This window comes from Athene cunicularia, assembly GCF_003259725.1.
Source record: "Athene cunicularia isolate RWA chromosome 24 unlocalized genomic scaffold, athCun1 chr24_part1, whole genome shotgun sequence".
Lineage (NCBI taxonomy): Eukaryota > Metazoa > Chordata > Aves > Strigiformes > Strigidae > Athene > Athene cunicularia.
Window position 1 is genome coordinate 2,116,381 of NW_020799132.1, and position 17,047 is coordinate 2,133,427.

Genomic DNA, 17,047 nt, shown 5'->3' on the forward strand with positions numbered 1-17,047 from the left:
CCCCCCCTCCTCACCGTGTGTGTGTCCCCAGGGACCGGGGCGTCCCCCGCCGTGACCCAGAGCCCTGCAAACCGCCCCTCAGTTTTCATCCATCCCGATCAAATTTAGACTTGACGAGCCTCCAATTAATCCGCCCCTATAATTTGCTCCAAATCCGCGCCAAATCGGGGTAAGCATAGCTTAATTTAACGTCATTAGCGCAACCATTTCCTCCATGGCTTGTTTTAGTGGGTTCTTGTTTTGTTGGGTTTTTTTTCTTCTTTTTCTTTTTTTTTTTTTCGTGACGAGCGCTCTGCTAAATTGAAGCAGGAAACAGATTGAAAGGCCGCCGTCCAAAAATGTTAATCAGCAGTAAAAAAATTTAAAACCGGCCCTTGGAAAACGCCACACTGCTCCGTCGGCAAAAAATAATAATAATAAATAAAAAAAAATAATCAGAGGCCAAAATCCCCGCGCTGTCGTAAAATCCCTGGGACCATTTTAGATGATTCCTCGCAAAATTGGGGAGAGAACCAGAGTCCCAGAAAGCTCCAGGGTTGGAGCTCTGCTGCTTAATTCCCCTTTTGCTTCCTCTTATATTGACTTCATGTTGCAAACCTGACACGCGGCCGCCTCCGGTTGCAATCCACTCCCGTGCAAAGCAGGAGCAAAACAGCCCCGATTTCAGGAGGCTGCACGTGCTCCTGCTTTAATAAGACATAATTTGCAAGGAAGAATCTGCTCCTGGCTATCCATGGTAACTCCTGAATCACAGAGGATTAATAAAAAAAACTTGGGCTGCCATCCCTCGCCTTCAAAATGCTGCTCTGAAAAGCGTGAGGCTGGGCGTGTTTGATGGTGAAACCGTTGGGGATCGAGTGATTTTTGTCAACTGATGGCCCTATCCTGCTTGAGACTTGCTCTGAGCAGGCCACGGCCTTTGCACAGGTGGGAAATAGAGCCCAAACTACCCAAATTTGTGTCTGGAAGACAGTAAAATTCAGCATGGTCTGTGTCCTCACTGCTTCAGCAAAATAACAAAATCCTCTAAGTAAAGCATTTAAACCAACAGCCTTTAAACCTGCTACATGTGGCCTGGAAATAAGCCATGAAACTGCACAATGAAACAGCACGTTGACTTTCTTTTTAAGGAATTAATTTATTCCACATAAACATCCCGAGAATAAAGCACGGCCCCAGCGTCAGGCGAGCGATAGGGCTGGGACACCCAGGCTTCCCCAGGAGCAGAGCTGAGCACGGGATGTTCGACCGCTGCAAATCAGCATCCAGAGGTTGGATTTGCCTCCAAATCCACAACAATTCCCCCTTGGGAAAGCAAACTCCCTTACAGACAGCCGCGTTTGCAAGGTGGGGAGCTGCCCTGTGCGCGTGTGCATTGATTTCCTCCCCCCAAAATCACCACATCTTTGGCGGTTTAAAAAAAAAAAAAAAAAAAAAAAAAAAGCAAGCCCTTCATTTAATTTCTTCCTCTTTCTCCCTTTTTCTTACAACTGCCTGGAAAGGCACACCCAGCTCCCGGCCGCTGTCTCTGCGTGGCTCGTTAGGTTTCCAATTAACAGCGGGGCGGGAAGCCGGTGGGTTTGGGGTACAGAGTGCATCATCACCGCGGAGGAGCACATCATCCTCCCCAGCCTGACTCCAGTATGAATTTCTTCTCACTCCAGCAGAAGAGGCTGTTTTATTAATAACAATTTATTAGCCCTCGATACCTGAAGAGGTTCTCCAGCGATTCCCAGAGCCACGTTTGCTGGAGTAAATCAGGGAGGGAGACGTATTGATTTACGCCTGCTCGGGTTTCCTAAGCTACTGGGTCATCCTTTATTACTGTTTGCTTTTTCTGCGGAGTTGCAGTTTCTCAGCGAGAGGCGTTGCAATGAATTGCCAAAATACCCACTCCCGGTGTTTTTGTGGTAAGGGGATTTGCCCTTACGCACTTTTTTACAACATTGTGGCCTCGATTTGTGGACACAGATGGAGCAACACTGATATAAACCCTGAGTAATCAGTGGTAAATCTGGTCTGTGCCTCTACTGCTCATTTATAGCGACATACAGGGACCTCAGGAGTCCCTCGGCTGAACCGGCTGGAATTTGATGGGTATAAAACACCAGTGAGAAAATGAGGAGAAAGCTTTCAAAGGGTGACCCGTAGCCTTTGGCTTTTAAACCTTTGGCTTTTAAACAGGATGCAAGCTGCTGGAGCCGGGGGTGCTTAGCAGCACGGCCTGCATCACTTTCAGGACTTGCTGCCTTGCTGCGAGGACAGGGGTCCCATCTGCAGCACGATGGACGCAGCTGGAGGCTGTGCCATCCCCTCAAAGCCCTCCTGGTCTGTCTAAACAGAAATTGCTGTTTCCCATCTACCCGGGAGACACCCAGCTACCTCTCCCGCCTGTCCCTGGGGTCTGGCTCCGCGCGTTAATCCTTGAATCGCTCCCTTGCTTACCCCATTCAAGCAACCAGAACGTGCAGTTCCTGGCTGGAGGCTGGTTTACCCTCTTTTTGCAGCCTGTGGGATACATTTCCCTTCGCTTCAGTGGCTCCTGGAGCAGCTCCCGTACTGCTAGGAGCCTGCTTTCCTGCTCCGGGCAGCGTGCATCCCTAACATTGACAGCAAATGACACCTTCCCAGCACAGCCTTCTGCTCCCCTCCCTGACTTAACACCTCCGGAGGGGAAACCTCTTCGCTCCCACCCTCGAGGACTCTGCCTCCTCCTTAATTTATGGGTGCATGCGGTAATTTACCTTGCACTGGTGTGCAGGAGTGGTCTCGTCTCCATCCTCCTGCCTGTTGCAGTCTCCAGGGCTCAGTTAATTTGCTTTAGTTCAATCCTGCTGACTTTTCTCTTTGGCAACCCCTGATTTTTCTCCTGGCAGCGGGAGGATTTGGGGTTTATGACCTGGGAGCGCTTTGCCTCGTCCTCAGTGAGTGCAGTCCTGGGGCTGAAGCATCCTGGTCGGCAGGAGAGGAGGTTGTAGCAGGCAGTTTAGGAGATGACCCTATTATCTAAGATGCCCTGAATTGCAACAGCCCCTCTGAAATGCCATCACCCAGGAGCTCTGGGAACCAGACCACTTGCTTGGGTGACTGAGGATGGATTTAACAGGTATCTATATGGAGAAAGAGAGGTCTAGGAGAGAAGGGTCGTAAGACTGGCGTGATGAGCTGAGTAGAGGATAAGGGCAGAAGAAGGACATTAAGGACATGTCAGGGAGGATGTTTCCGTCAGGAATAGGGAAGGATTTGTGGCTGGAGCACATCAGGGGCTGGTGTGACCTTGCTGGGACACTGTGGTCACTTTGTCCAGGGATAATAAATTCAGCCCAGAGCTGAGGAGGGTGTTTTATGAGCTGATCCTAAAGAGTCTGGCTTGCAAATTTTAGCAAAATAAGGCTGAAAGAGGGTACAACTCACGTCTACAAACGCACGGGCGGGGAGTTATAAACCAAGGAGAGAGGAAAGCTGTTACACTGAAGAACAGCCTTAGCACAGGGACAAGGGGGAGCAAATGTCCAGCAATAACTGGGGTTGGAGATCAGGAGAGCCCAGCCCTTGGAGGGAGGAGGTTTTGGAGCAAACCACCATTTCAACATGTACCTGGTGCTGTCCATGCACAGGGGAGCAGCCTGTGGCATCCTACAGCCTCTGAAAGTGCCTTAAAATGGGAAATACACTGATAAAATATAATTACCCCTGACTGGGGAGCATCATTACTTGCAGCATGGGGTGGGGCAGCCCTGGGTTAACCCTAATAATTTCTCACTGATGGGACTACAGAAATGCTTCTCTCAGCCTGCTGGTCCTCGTTATCTCTGGGGTACCATAGTGGATATGGTGACAGAGAAGCTCCCATAAGGTTTATTTTGTTATCCCACTATTCTTTTTTAAAAGTTAAACTATTGTGGTTATGCTGCTATGATTAAGGGCTTTTCCCTACCCAGTAATATCCCAATGCCTTTGGCATTGCTTGAAATTCCAATTATTAACCAAAACCCAGCAATGGGAACAAAACAGCAAAAAAGAAAGGTGGAGGAAAAGCTGGGACAGGCTACAGCCTTAATGTGCTGAAACCCAGGACCCAGCTGTATGGGCGCCAAGGGAAGTCATCTAAAATGAATGTCACACCTGGTTATAAATAGGGTGGCATGCGTCGCTGTGCCCATTAATGTAGTGGCACGGCGATGGGTTAACCCTTTCCCTCACCCTCCCACGGTGTTAAAGATAGGCAGCCTCTGCCCAGCCTTGGCAGCATCATTTTCTAGCTCCATTGGTGAATGGAAATCACCTGCTGTACCCGCATCCACTGTGCAACATCAGGCTGTGCTTTCACCTAGCAGCAGAGCCCATCTGACCCAAGCAAAGACGTGCAAATTGCCTTGTAATGAGCCCATGCTTATTCCAGTGAGATAGCTCAAAAACCTCATTGCCATATACCAAATTTCAGCAATCCTGTGCTTCACAGGACGCCGCCGCACCTAGTGAGAGAGCACTGAGTTCCTACTACCTATATTTATTATATAGTTAAGTGAAGGAGCCAGCATCTCCTCTGTTTTAGCTCTGTTTAGGCTGTATGACCTTCTAGTAAGTAGCTGAATTATCCATATGTATGTATGTATAGAGAGGAGGCAAGTGCTCATAAGCAGTCTGCAAAACAGAGGGGATTCAAAACTTCTGGGGAATAATTTTTGCTCCCTGGGTTTTGTCTACTCTGCCACGTAATGTTTCAATTTGGCATCTTGAATGACCATTTATTTATAGCTGAATAAGCTATGGAAAAGGGAGATTTAAAGTATTGCTCTCAGGATAGAGATTTAAAAAAAAAATATCCTGAGAAAAGTGCAAGCAGAGACAAACGCAAAAAGGTAAGAGGCAGAAAATCCTTTATTGAAGGGGTAAAGGCAGAGTCACAGACTGTTTTCAAAGTTAAAACCAAATACAAACAAAAGGCTAAAAACCAGAAAAAAATATATTTTCCCCCCTTTAAATGAAAGTCCAAAGCATGATTTGGGTCGGATTTGTTACGCTTACACAGCTCGGTCGGCAATGGCACCCTGATCTGGGGGCACTAGGGAGGAGGGAGACACCAGTCATATACCGAAGTGGTTAAACGCTGAGCAGAGACGTCCCCTCTCCGACCCCGCTGCAGGTCTCGGAGTGGGGATGTGGGAGCAGCATGTTAAAACACAGACAGTCTTTTTTTAATCCTTTTTTCTTTTTTTTTTTTTTTTCTCTCCTTTCCAGACAGCTACTGTACAACACCAAACAGAAATTAATAATAAATACCTAACACAGAGGCTCAGTACATTGCTACAATCCTTCACTGAAGGGAAACATATATATACATATATATATCCTAATATATAACCTCTTTTACTTAAATCAGCGTAAAGGCTACGTGTTTCTACGGGAAGGCTAGGGCAGGAATCCCACTTGACCATCACCCAGACCCCACACCTCAACCGAGCATCGCCACCTGCAGTTCCCCCGCTCCCAGCAGGTTCCTCTTCCTCCTCCTTGCTGGAAAAGCAGCAGGAGTTGCCCACAGCAGGGAGGTTTTTGGATCTATGGAGGGAGTTTTTGCATCTAGGGAGTTTCTGTATCTAGGAAGCTCCGGCTAAGCAACCGTGCAGTGAATATAAAAAAAAAAATATGGAAGAGACCCTTGGCGTGCACGACTCCTGTGTGATAAATACAGACGTTTTCCTTGGCACCGTCTCAGACTGAAATTTCTGACCCATCCTAAATGCTGGTTATGATGCTGGAGAGGAAACACACACTGGCCTTTGAGTTAAAACCCTCACAGACTCAAAGGGGAAAAAGAAAATAACCCTGCAAGGCTACATGACTTTAGCATCCAGCTATTTGGTAGAGCGAGAGGGGGCTTAAATTCCTAGAGATTAATTAGCAGACGCAGAACATTGCCCGAAGGTAGGTCTGAACAAACAGCTCTGCATCCAAACTCTGCAGCTGGCCTTTATTTTTAAAAAAAAAAAAAAAAAAAAAAAGAAAAAAAAAAAAAGAGTCAAGCCCTCAGTACCCTCAGTCCTTGGCTGTAGCCCATTGGTTTCAACAGGAATCATCTATGGGAGATAAAAGCTGAATATCTCGGGTTTTCAAGTTAATGATAAGGTTTCTGGCATGGCTTCAGGGGAGCAGCTCACCCCACAGTCCCATCTCAAACCTGCCTGGCCAGTGAGAAAAGGGTCTCACACGATCTTAAGTCAGGCAAAAGCAACAAGAAAAAAGATTTGCTCCATAACTGCAAATGGGGAAGCTCAGACATTGCAAATTCAAGTCCTTCTCCAGCCCTTCTCCCCTTCCTCGACTAAAAGGTTGTTCCCACTGGAAATCCAACATTTTGCTGCCAAAGGAGGAGCTGAGGCAGGGTAGGGGCATCTGCAGGGAAGCAGCGAGGGGAGCCTGGAGATACCAAATTGCTCATCCAGTGATGGCAAAACCTTCCCAAATTCCCTCCCCACTCCCCAGGGACTGGCTGCTGCCAGCACACGGACAGCGATCGCTTCAAAAGGGGGAAAGTTCAGGGGCTGAGCAGCCATCTGTGCTGGGGCCAGACAGCGGCTGGGCTGGGGAGAGGGGGCCTAGCTCTTCCCCACCGGGAAGGAAGAGCTCCAGCCTTGCCAGGCTCGGTTTTAGACCAAGAATTACTCAAGCAAGGCTGGAGCCTGGCACCAGATCTGAGATTCTTCATGTATCCCAGGAAAGCAGAGGTGAAGAGCAGCACCAGTCACTGTGGTGGGCTGGGAAAGAAGCTCAGCATCTGCAGATCCTGGGCTCACCCCTGGTGCAAGCCAGGTTAGCAAATGATCTCCAAAAATAAAGCAGAGCTGAGAAAATGAGCACTCAGGGGCCTGGAAGCCAAGGATGGGAGAGGAAAGGCTGGCACACCCAAGTGCCGGCCCCAGAGGGGGGACGGGGTACCGCAAGAGGCATTTCCCAGTCCAAGCACTGCAGAATTAGTAATTAATTAATCCTCATGGTGGCCCTGCAAGCCAGATCAGGTGTAATTAAGCCTTGGTTTTATAGCTGGGGAAATCGAGGCATGGCGTTGCAGCTCTAGGAATGACCCTGCAGATGCTGGGGGTGTTTGGGGACAGAGGTTTGTCACCTTGCAAACTATAGACCCAGCAGAAGCAGCTGCGACCATCTCGCCTGTCCTCCCACCTAACATGTGCCAGGATCCAGCCCTCGGCTTGTTCCCCCTTCCAGCCAAATGAGCCAGTTATCTCCCAAGCTAAGCCCACAGCTGATAAAACACTCCTCACGCTCAAGGACACCCAGGCTGCTGTAGGGAGGGGACAGCAACCCGATCCAAGCCTTTTGCAAAGGGATCCTGATTTTATCAGCAAAGCCGCCCACCCTGGACCTCCCTGACCTACAGCTGGGACAGGGAAATGGCAAAAACCAGGCTCTGCATTTTTTTTTTTTCCCAGCAACAAACCCCAGTGAATCATACAAACAGTCTGCACTCATGTTTAACGACAGCTCTTTGGGAACACCTTACAGATACGCTTATTTTTCCCCTTAAATTACAACTTGCCTGCAAGCGGCCAGCCAGAAAGGAAGAAAGAAAGAAAGGAAAAGAAGTGATTCCTCCCCGTTTTGCCGCTGTTATTCCCCCCTCTGAGGTAGACGTCGATGGGGCGGGGATGAACCGCTGGAGAGTGGTTTCTCGTTTAGCGAGCCAGCCCGCGGCGTCCTCGCCGTCCTGCCCCGTCTCAGCACTGCCGCAGCACACAGGCGGCGGTGGCCGGCGGTGGCCCTGGCAAGCTGCATTTCTCCGGGGCGGTGATTTTACCAGCGTAATCGATGCAAGAGGCGTTGCGCGTCCGCACGCCCTCACCACAAGTTTGGGAGCAGGGGGACCAGGGACCCAGGCGCCAGAGCGGGCAGGGGACGTCTCCGCAGGGTTTGATGTCCTCGGGCTTGAGGGCTCTGTCGCAGGTTGAGGAGGTTTGACCCTCAACGTCCCGACAATCCACTGTCCGCCTCTGCCAGCCGGAGCCGCATGTCTTGGAGCACTCAGACCAGTCGCCCAGGACCCACTGGGAGGTCAGCATTGGTCGGATGATGTTGGCCGACTTCTTCTCTTTGCCCTTCTGCTTGCTGAAAGGGACGTCCTTAGGGATGAAGAAGGTGTACTTGACTTTTGGTGGGAAGATCTCGCTGGCGATGGTCAGCAGCTGGACAGTCAGAGGCTCCGGGAGCTGTCGGAAGCTCTGCAGCCTCTCCAGGGTCGTCATGGAGCCGCTGTATTTCAGGATGGTTCCCTTAATGAGGATGTCCTGCTCCATGGCTGAGATGGCAAAGTCTCCATTCAGCAGGTATTTGCCCTCGAGGGTCCTCAGGGCCAAGTAATTCCCATCGTGACGGACCCCTCGGTGGCTGCGCTGTTTGATGTCGATGTTGGTTGCTCCAGCGGGGATGGTGACAATGTCGTTGTAGCCGTATCTGCATGGGGCAAAGGGACACGGTTATTTTCCTGGATAAGAGGAGACCCACTTGGCGAGTGGGATCATGGCTCTGAAGCCGTTCCTCTGTAACCCAGAGCGCTCAGGAGCTGGAAATATTGCATCCCTGCCAGATGTGTGCTCAGCTGGAAGATCTTGCTGAATTACACGCAAAAATGAGCGATGCAATCAAACGAACGGCCCCACGGTTACCAGCCTCGGAGGGAAATTTCCCCCTACTCCCTTTCTTTTGAAACGGATGAAGTGTTTGGGACTAAAAGCCTGGCTCTGCCCAGCGGTGCTGTCACTGGTGATGCTGAAGGATAGCAACCGTGATATAGATACAGAACAGCAGAATACATAGATATAAAAGAGCAGAATAGGAGAGAGTCGGGGTGCTGTGGGTGTTGTACGCACAGGACATACACCGGCCAGATGTTGCTGCTAAAACCAAATCAGCAGTTAAACAGTTAACCCAACAGACATCTCGGTGTCGATGGCTTGATATGAACTCAAAAGCCTTTCCTACAAGACAGCAAGCACTCAGCAGCAAAACCATCCCTTATCCATGAGCGGGCATCTCTGCACCCTGAGCTCATCTTTGGAAGGGTTTTGCAGCCACCACCACGATGCAGAAGAGCTCCTGTTGGAGGGCACAGACATTCCCACACCAGGGAAGGATTGCCCTGCAAAGCCAGCCAGAGCCCATCCCCAGAGCACCACGGCTCCTGGAACAGCACTGGGAAGGCTTCGGTACTCGAGCCCTCAGCACCCAGCACTATGGTAATTACTTGTCGCGACAATAAAATGTCGCTCTGGCGTGACTCATGCCGTAGGGCCAGCAGGATTGTTTTCCACGCACCCCATGGTTGATGCTGTGGTCGGTAATTAGGTTTAGAGTATTTTGGAACAAAGCCTTCAGGTCCAACCCTGCTCTCAGTCACCCTGGCTTCCCTCACCCTGATCTTAATGGGATCTCTTCTTGGCTGTAGCTACCACACTAATCTCTCTTTAGTCAACCACAAACAATTCATAGGAGAGTGGAAGCCCCATTTCAGCTGGCTCCCTGGAAGTAAACGGTTTAGGAAATCTAATTTGACTGTGTGAGTCACCTCTCCACATGGAATTGGACACGTTGGGCTTTTGTTATGACCTTTTCAACAAAGACCTTAAATTCAGCTCTTTGGCAAAGCAACGGAGATCTCAGGCGAGGGAAGCAGCTGCCTTGATGCCCATGTCCCAGGACTGGAATTCACACCCAAGCCCAGGGAAAAGTTACTGCACTATTTATATCCTACATCAGCCCTCAAAATAACGTGTCCAGCTTGCTGCGTTGGGGTGAGATGCATATTGTGAACTCCTCGGGGCAGCAGATTTACTTGCAGTGGTGTACCAAGCCCATCGCCAGTGTCAGCACCAGCTACTACTTTAAGAAACAAACTTTGCGTGGGTTGCATAACGCTGCCCCAAAATAAACTTAGCGTAAGCTCTGGAGTTTGCGAAGCAGAGCAGGCTGTTGCAAGGCCACCCGGCTGAGGGTGTCTGCATGGCTACAAGCCCAAGTTAATGGTGTGGAGGGGAAGCCAAGCACTCCTCAAGTCCAGCTGCTGCAAACAAGGTCTGCAGCTAGGTGTGATGCTTTCGGCACAGAAAGCAAACTGGCTTTGCATGACCTAGGAAGAGTCCTAATATTCCTAACCTTGCAATAAAAAAAGAGAGTGAGATGGGAAGCTGTTTATTCTCCCCCCAGCCCATCTCTGCAGAACCCTTCTCCCCTTACTTGGATCGGTTGAGCGAACCGGATATTTTCCTGCAAGTCGAGCCGTTGCCGCCGCACACCCCACACTTGTCCAACTTCTTGGAGGACCCGACTACGTGATCGCAGCCAGCCTTGATGCACTGCCCGTGGACGCAGATGGAGAGGGTCTCCGGTCCGCACAGCGTCCCGTCGATCACCTGGGGTGTGGAGGAGCAGTTAGGGCATGGCTGTGGGCGTGCGTGTGATGTGAGATGGGGTAACGAGGGGCGATAGGAATTATCATCACCAGCTATCTTACTTTGGCCTCGAAGACTTTAAATTCGCTCCTCCCTCTGGCTCGGCAGAAGAGCTTGCATCGGTCTCGGGGTGACACTCCTGCGTACTTGGGAACCCACTCCAGGAGATTCCCTTCCAGATCCGTAAAGTTGTAGCTGTTGTACTTCTCGCACTGCTGCTCCCGAAAGCTTTTCCCTGAAAGGAAAGGAACGGCTTTAAACTGCAACAGGGGAGGTTCAGACTGGACGTTAGGAAAAAAATGTTTCCCAGACAGAGTGGTCAGAGAGTGGAACAGGCTGCCCAGAGAGGGGGGGAGTCCCCATCCCTTGGGGGGTTTAAGGGCCGTTGGGATGAGCTGTGGGGGGATGTGGGGTAGGGGAGAACTTTGTAGAGTGGGGCTGAGGTTTGGACTCGATAATCCCGAGGGGCTTTTCCAACCTGAATGGTTCTGGGATTCTGTGTGAAAGACGAAACGTGACCCAAAAGCCACGGGAAGCTGTCAGGAACTGCTGTCCTCCTCGGCTATCGTAGAGATGCAGGAGCAAGCTGAGGATAGCGGGAGCACGCAGCGAGTGTGCAAGGAGAGGAGAGATGCCACACAGCTCTGTGGGATCACAGCCCCCAGCAGAAGGTTATTGCTCCCCCCACCCCAAATATGAATACTCAAGGGAGAGCTGAGCAATCCCTGCTCATGGGTTGAGAATAAACGGGAGCGGGAGGTGAGTGTGCATTTGGGAATGGCTTCCTTTGGCCGTGCGGGTGGGTGGCTTTGCAAAACTGGGCTTACCATCGGGCGGGCACTCGTCGGTGTGGCAGGACTGGTATTTGGCGCGCTGGCCCTCGCAGTACCTGCCGCCGTGCTGGGGCTTGGGGCTGTCACAGTGGCGGAAGGAGAACTGCACGCCGCCGCCGCAGGTCCGGGAGCAGGAGCCCCAGGGGCTCCACGGGCCCCAGCCACCATCCACCACCGGCTGCAAGAGGCCACGAGAAGCTGCTAGATCTGTCCCTGAGCCCATCCGTCCCCAACTGCTCGCTCCCAGGGCGAGCAAAGATCTGGAGCAACACTAAAACCAGCTCCTCTCCCAGTGTTGCCCGCTGGGGCCCTAAAGCACTTAAGCACGTACTTCACAAGAAGTTAATACTGACTTCCACCAGTCTGTTCATGTGCCTAAGGTTAAGCTTGGGTTTAAGTACTTTGCTGACTGACTCAGAAATCAGTGCTAATTCCCCCAGCAGGGCAAAAAGTGATGATTTAATTGCAGAACTGCAGCTGCTTGCTCTGGTTCAGACCAGCCCATGCCTTGGCAAAAGACACGGAAGCGTTTATCTATGAGCTGGGCTTGCCAGTAATAAAGATTAATGAAAAGTGCTGTTGAAAGAGAGATGTCCAGAAAACAAATCAGGCAAATCCAAAGCTAGTCCAAGAGGCAGCACCGCCAGGGTCAGAGGTTTGGGAATCCCAAAGGGTCAAGCCCCAGCCCGTCAGTCCCTAACCCCACCCATTACCTGGGGTTTCAGGGCATCCTGCGGGATGCAGCGGCCGTCCCAGCACAGCCCGTCGGTTTTGCAGGGGGTGCCGTCGGCCCATGGCAAGCTGCCATTCTTGGTGTGGCAAAGGGGCTCCCCGCTGCCGGTCCTGCACCAGAGCTGGGCGCAGACATCCTCCTCCGTGGTGTTGGGGCAGTGCTGGAAGTCCTTGCCAAAGATCTGCTGGCATTGCTGGTCCAGGCTGTACAGGGCTCCTTGGCCAGGCAGCTCGGTGGGAAGGGAGAGGGGGTTGGCTGGGGCATCGAGCAAGCAGTCGCCTGGGTAAGGTGCAAGAATTAGGTCAGAGATGCATCAGGGCTTGATGCCATGGGCTGCACCAAGCAGGGGGCAAGCACAGGAATTAGGCTAGAGATGCATCAAGGCTTGACACCATGAACTGCACAAAGAATGGCTCCCCAAACCTCTGCCTGTGGTCAGATTTGACTCCCGCTCCACCCCACACACCCCTCCAGGTGTTGCAAAGAGCCTGAGCAATTAAGGAAAAGGTTGTCTTGAGCGACGAAGTTGCTGAATGAAGCCTTACCGTGCCCTCCATCCAGAAATTCAGTGAGGTACATGGCGCTGCAAGGAGACCAGGGCTGGGTCTTGTTCAAGTGGATGAAGAGAGGGGCCATCATATGATGCTTGCCAAGGGGCCCGAAGAGCCGCTCGCAGGTCTTGGAATCGTCGTGGGGCATGCTGAGCACGTGGCCTGGGGGGCAGAGAGCATCCGTGAGCCACAGCCTCCCAGCCCCAGATGAGGCATGGGCAGCAGGGAGCATCTCTAAGTCATCAGGCAGTTTCTATGGCTGAAAAAGCTATTTGCTTCGATAAATCAGAAGCAATAAACAAAACTCAAGATGTCTCAAAGGTACAACCCGCTGTGTGCAGGGCAGAGCCGCTCAAACTAGTCAACGCATCTCTAGGAGTGGCAAACCAAGGGGGAGAAGTGCTTGATCCCACGCCTCAGCTCACCACATCAGGTAAATCCACCCATTTACACCAACTGTCACTTGCAAGCACCTTTGCTGGTGCAAAGCAGCTTCTACCAGTGCCAGAAGCTCCCCAGTGATGCCCAGGGCTTGGCAGGTAGTACCCAGCCGGGAGATGCTGGTGTTGGGCTGTGCTACATCCCCTGCCAGCAGCAGGGCTGGCCACGCCAGGCTGAAAAAGCAGAAATCCCCTCGGGAAGGGATGTGTTACCCAGTTCGTGAGCCAGGGTGTAGGCTGCCTGCAGGCCCTCGTCCTCGATCACCGAGCAGCTTTTGTTGCGGTCGCACATGGTGCCAATATCGGCCACTCCCAGCGTGTCGCAGCTTTGGTGCCCGCAGAAGTCCTGTTTGGGAGCAGCACCGGGGGGAGTAAGGCAGGGCGAAGGGGTCCCTGTGTTCGGCAGCCGGAGCTGGGCAACCCCACTGGTGCTTTGCACCCCGAATGGAACCACTCCCCCCAAACACCTTGCTGCAAGCTCCGTTCTTTGTGTGGCAGGGGGATCCCTCCTCTCCCTCCAGGGACACCTCGACCCCTTTCCTCTCCCCCCGACAAGCATCCCCAAGGGACCCTTCAAACCTGTCTTGTCAGCAGGATGGCGGTGTCGTAGTGCTCCGGGTGCCGGTCGCTTGGGGGGTTGAACCTTTGCTGCCAGCTACAGAAGTTGCGCAGGGTGAGCCCGCCGTTGTCGGACACCTCCGGCCCCGCTGCCGCCTCGTCCACCACCAGCACCTTCACCACCACCAAGTTGATGGAGTTTTTCAGGCTGGGGTGCTTGTAGATGCGAGCTGCCATGGCCATCAGGGTCAGGATGTGGTTCTGTGGGGAGAGAGAGGGGCAGGTGAAGCCTGGGTGAAACCTTTACCATCAGGCTTTTTTTTTTTTTTGTTAGGAAAGGAGAAATCAGCCTCATTTCTGCAGCCTACCACATCCAGACCGACTCAGGCAGCCAGCTGGGTTGATGGACTAAGTGTTGCCTTTTCTGTACGTGATGCTTTACACCCTGTGCCGGCGGGAAGGATGGGCAGGACAAGCCCACCCCTCCATCCCCTTCAGCCACCGCGTCTCACCTGCCACGAACCCTTTGCACCCAGAGACCGTTCGGGAAAACCTCACGAGTCCGAGTGAGTGCTCTCGCATATTCCCAGAGCATTAACTTTGCCCTGACTGCCCCCGGGTAGGAGCCGCCTCATGCGCAACATCTCCCTGGTGCAAAAACCACCCTCGCATTGCTGTGAAACTCCTGCCCGTGCTGGTCAGCAGGGTTTGAGCCCAACATCCTCAGCAACAAACCAGGGCTAAAGCACTTTGATGAAACGAGCCTTCGCCCAGCAGCATTCCCTGCTCGGGCAACTGGGACGACCAGAGATTACTTAATATGTCAAACGCGCCAGCGATGTTTAGGCTGATGTAAACATCTTATCGGAGCATCGAAATTCCTCTTCTGCTTGGCATCCATTCATGGCCCCAGAGTCAGAAGAAAAAAATGCAGCTATTACACAATATAGTATTGGGAAAGAGAAAGTGGCTTCTCTCCTCCCCAGATGAATTACACCCCGCGGTCTCGCTTCAGCGCCGCTGTCTAATTAAACTGGAAGGACTCGTGGAAACCCTGTCCGATGGCCGAGTTTCACCCAAAATCCTTATTTCCTGAGTGGAGCCAGCTCTGTGCGCTCATCCATCACAATGCTGCCGGGATAGTGATATGCACAAAATGCCATTTTCTTAGCAAATGAGGGAGATGTTTAGGGAGATACTCCCCCCCCAACAGCAGTGGCATATTTGCTGCACCGACAGCCGCTCGCCCAGGGCAGTTGTGGCTATTTTAAATTATTCTGCCACATTTTATTCCGTCACTGGCAGTTCCATGTAAACAGATGTTTTGCTTCAGCAAGACATATCCCAAGTCCTCCCCGGCTCATTATCCAAGGGCAGGCCCCGGCAAGGATGATGGGAGCACTGAATAGACTGGTTTATTTAGACTGGCCAGATCTCTGTGACATGACTCACATCTCAGCCCGAAGCATGTAACAAATGTCACAGAGAAGTCACCGCCGAGGCAAGAAACCCAGGCAAGATCCCCGCAAATGGTCGCTTCAGGGGACTGGGGGAATTGTTTACCCCATGGGGAAAAGTCTATCGGGAACTTTCTAAAAATACCACAAAGCCTCCCTAAAATGACACGCGTGAAGACCTAGCAGCATGCTCTATGCTGGAGCTGGGCATCATGGCATCATCCGTCATTTCCGAGGGAGAAAATCCTGCTCTGTCCTTTTCTAACCCATTACAGGTTTCTCTCCATCCTGGTGGTTGTTACCTGGGAGCTCTCAGTCCCTACTGCAGATCCCCCAGGACACCAACCCTCGTGTCCTTGGGGTTACACCCAGCCAAGAAACTCTTTCAGCAGCAGGAACGGAGGGACTTGGAAAACATCCGTCCGCCTTCCCTCCGCCTGGAAAGCGAAGATGGAAAGCGAACCGAACAAACAGCTATTTAGTGCAGATTAAAAGGTCAAATTCACTTGTTCCACCATCTGGTGTCTATTTATACCCATCCCTGGATTGTGCGGGAGTTGGTTGGGCTTCAGATGGACCCTGACTGCTCCAGGGAGAGCAGCAATCCACCTGCACCGCCTTGGCCTGGCCAAGGGTTTGGAGCTGGGGCCAAAAGCAAATTACGGGATCCCCAGGGCTCAGGAGAGGCTGACTGAGCGCTTTCGGCCAACAACCCGGCTGCGGATGAGCTGAATCCCGCTTGTCCCGTCCTCCCTGTGCCTTTGCAAACAGGCTCTGGCTTGACGAGCCACCCAGGAGGGAACGCCGCCTTCTCTGGGTTTTCCTTCCCAGCATCGAGGCTGAGGATGGGGGTACTGGGATCAGATGTGGGGCAGCCACAGGGCTGGTTTGGGGGAACCCAGAGGCACAAACAACCTTGTTTCTGCCTCCTCACGAGGCACTGCAGCATGGTGGGCGCAAGGCGCTTCCCTGACTTTTCTAACCAGCATCCCAGGAGATCTTGGCAGGATTTCTGTCCAACTGGTAAATACAGCTGGAAAATCAGCCCCTTACCTGCTCTGGGGGGACAGGACAACAGCCCAAGCTGCAGAGGATGGGGGGAGTGTCCCTTCTCTGCCCTATGTGCTGCTTTTATGGCCAGGCATGAGTATCCCAGCTGAGCCACCCCACTGCAGGGGGTTCTACTGCCTGGGGATGCCCCGCCAAACCTCCCTCTTTTTTCCCTGGCTGCAATCCTTCATTCCCTATGGTCTCAAGGAGATCAAATTCCACCGATTTCCCCCCCAAAAAAATAAAGGGGGATGCCCTTTTTCCGACACACCTGCATTACAGCAGCTCAGATATCCCTCCTGCCACAGCATCGCTGCTGCTCGAGAGCCCTGAGCCAGAGACGTGCAGGCACCACCAGCATTGCCCAGCAGCAAACAGCACGTGCAGAGGGTCAGCAGTGGAAAAAATAAACACAAATCAGAGCACGGGGAACTGAAGTGGTTGTTTTTAACCTGATAACGCTGAAGGACTTCGCCTTCCGATACAGGCTCTTGCAAAATCTCTGCTTACGTTCTCCTTTGCAGGAACCCCAAACTGTTTTGGTTTCTTTTTTTAGTTATTATTGTTTTGGGGGGGAAGAAACTGCTCTTACACAGACACTGACTATTATTGTATGTACATAATGATCTAATATCACCGGACCCACCCAGCGCAGGAGGATGGCAGGGAGCACCCGTGCAACACCCCGGCACAACTCGCCTCCCTCTGACACATTCCCCAGCTCATGGAGATTAATGCTCAAACCGACCTGGGGCTGTAGGTTTGTTTGTTTGTTCATTTTTTCCCCCCCTAGAAGCCAGCATTTCTGTAGGGGGGGGGGGGAAAAAAAAAAAAAGAAAGAAACGCTGAGCTTTCTGGAGCGCAAACAGATGGGAGGAAGAAAACACAGGGTCAGATGTGAGGGCTGCCCAACTTTTAAAAAACAACTGGTAAAAACATATCCCAGCCTGTCTGTCTCCCCT

At 52.0% G+C, this 17,047-nt stretch overlaps 1 protein-coding gene across 1 annotated transcript; it reads right to left on the bottom strand.

Moving 5' to 3' along the window:
- Positions 1 to 6,012: 6,012 nt before the first annotated feature.
- ADAMTS8 (ADAM metallopeptidase with thrombospondin type 1 motif 8) lies at positions 6,013 to 16,737 on the bottom strand. The gene is made up of 9 exons (XM_026863798.1): positions 16,357 to 16,737; positions 13,600 to 13,839; positions 13,234 to 13,366; positions 12,575 to 12,742; positions 12,010 to 12,308; positions 11,291 to 11,474; positions 10,526 to 10,698; positions 10,249 to 10,424; positions 6,013 to 8,469 (listed from the first exon to the last, which is right to left on the bottom strand). The coding sequence occupies exons 1-9, from the start codon at positions 16,360 to 16,362 to the stop codon at positions 7,737 to 7,739; spliced, it is 2,112 nt and encodes a 703-aa protein (XP_026719599.1). The 5' UTR covers positions 16,363 to 16,737; the 3' UTR covers positions 6,013 to 7,736.
- Positions 16,738 to 17,047: the final 310 nt, after the last annotated feature.

Excerpts from the sequence above, each read along its gene's own strand:
- ADAMTS8 (XM_026863798.1), bottom strand. Across the intron at positions 13,367-13,599 it reads CCATCCTGCTGACAAGACAG|GACTTCTGCGGGCACCAAAG; the intron begins GTTTGAAGGGTC and ends GCTCCCAAACAG. Across the intron at positions 11,475-12,009 it reads AGGATGCCCTGAAACCCCAG|CCGGTGGTGGATGGTGGCTG; the intron begins GTAATGGGTGGG and ends GGCCTCTTGCAG.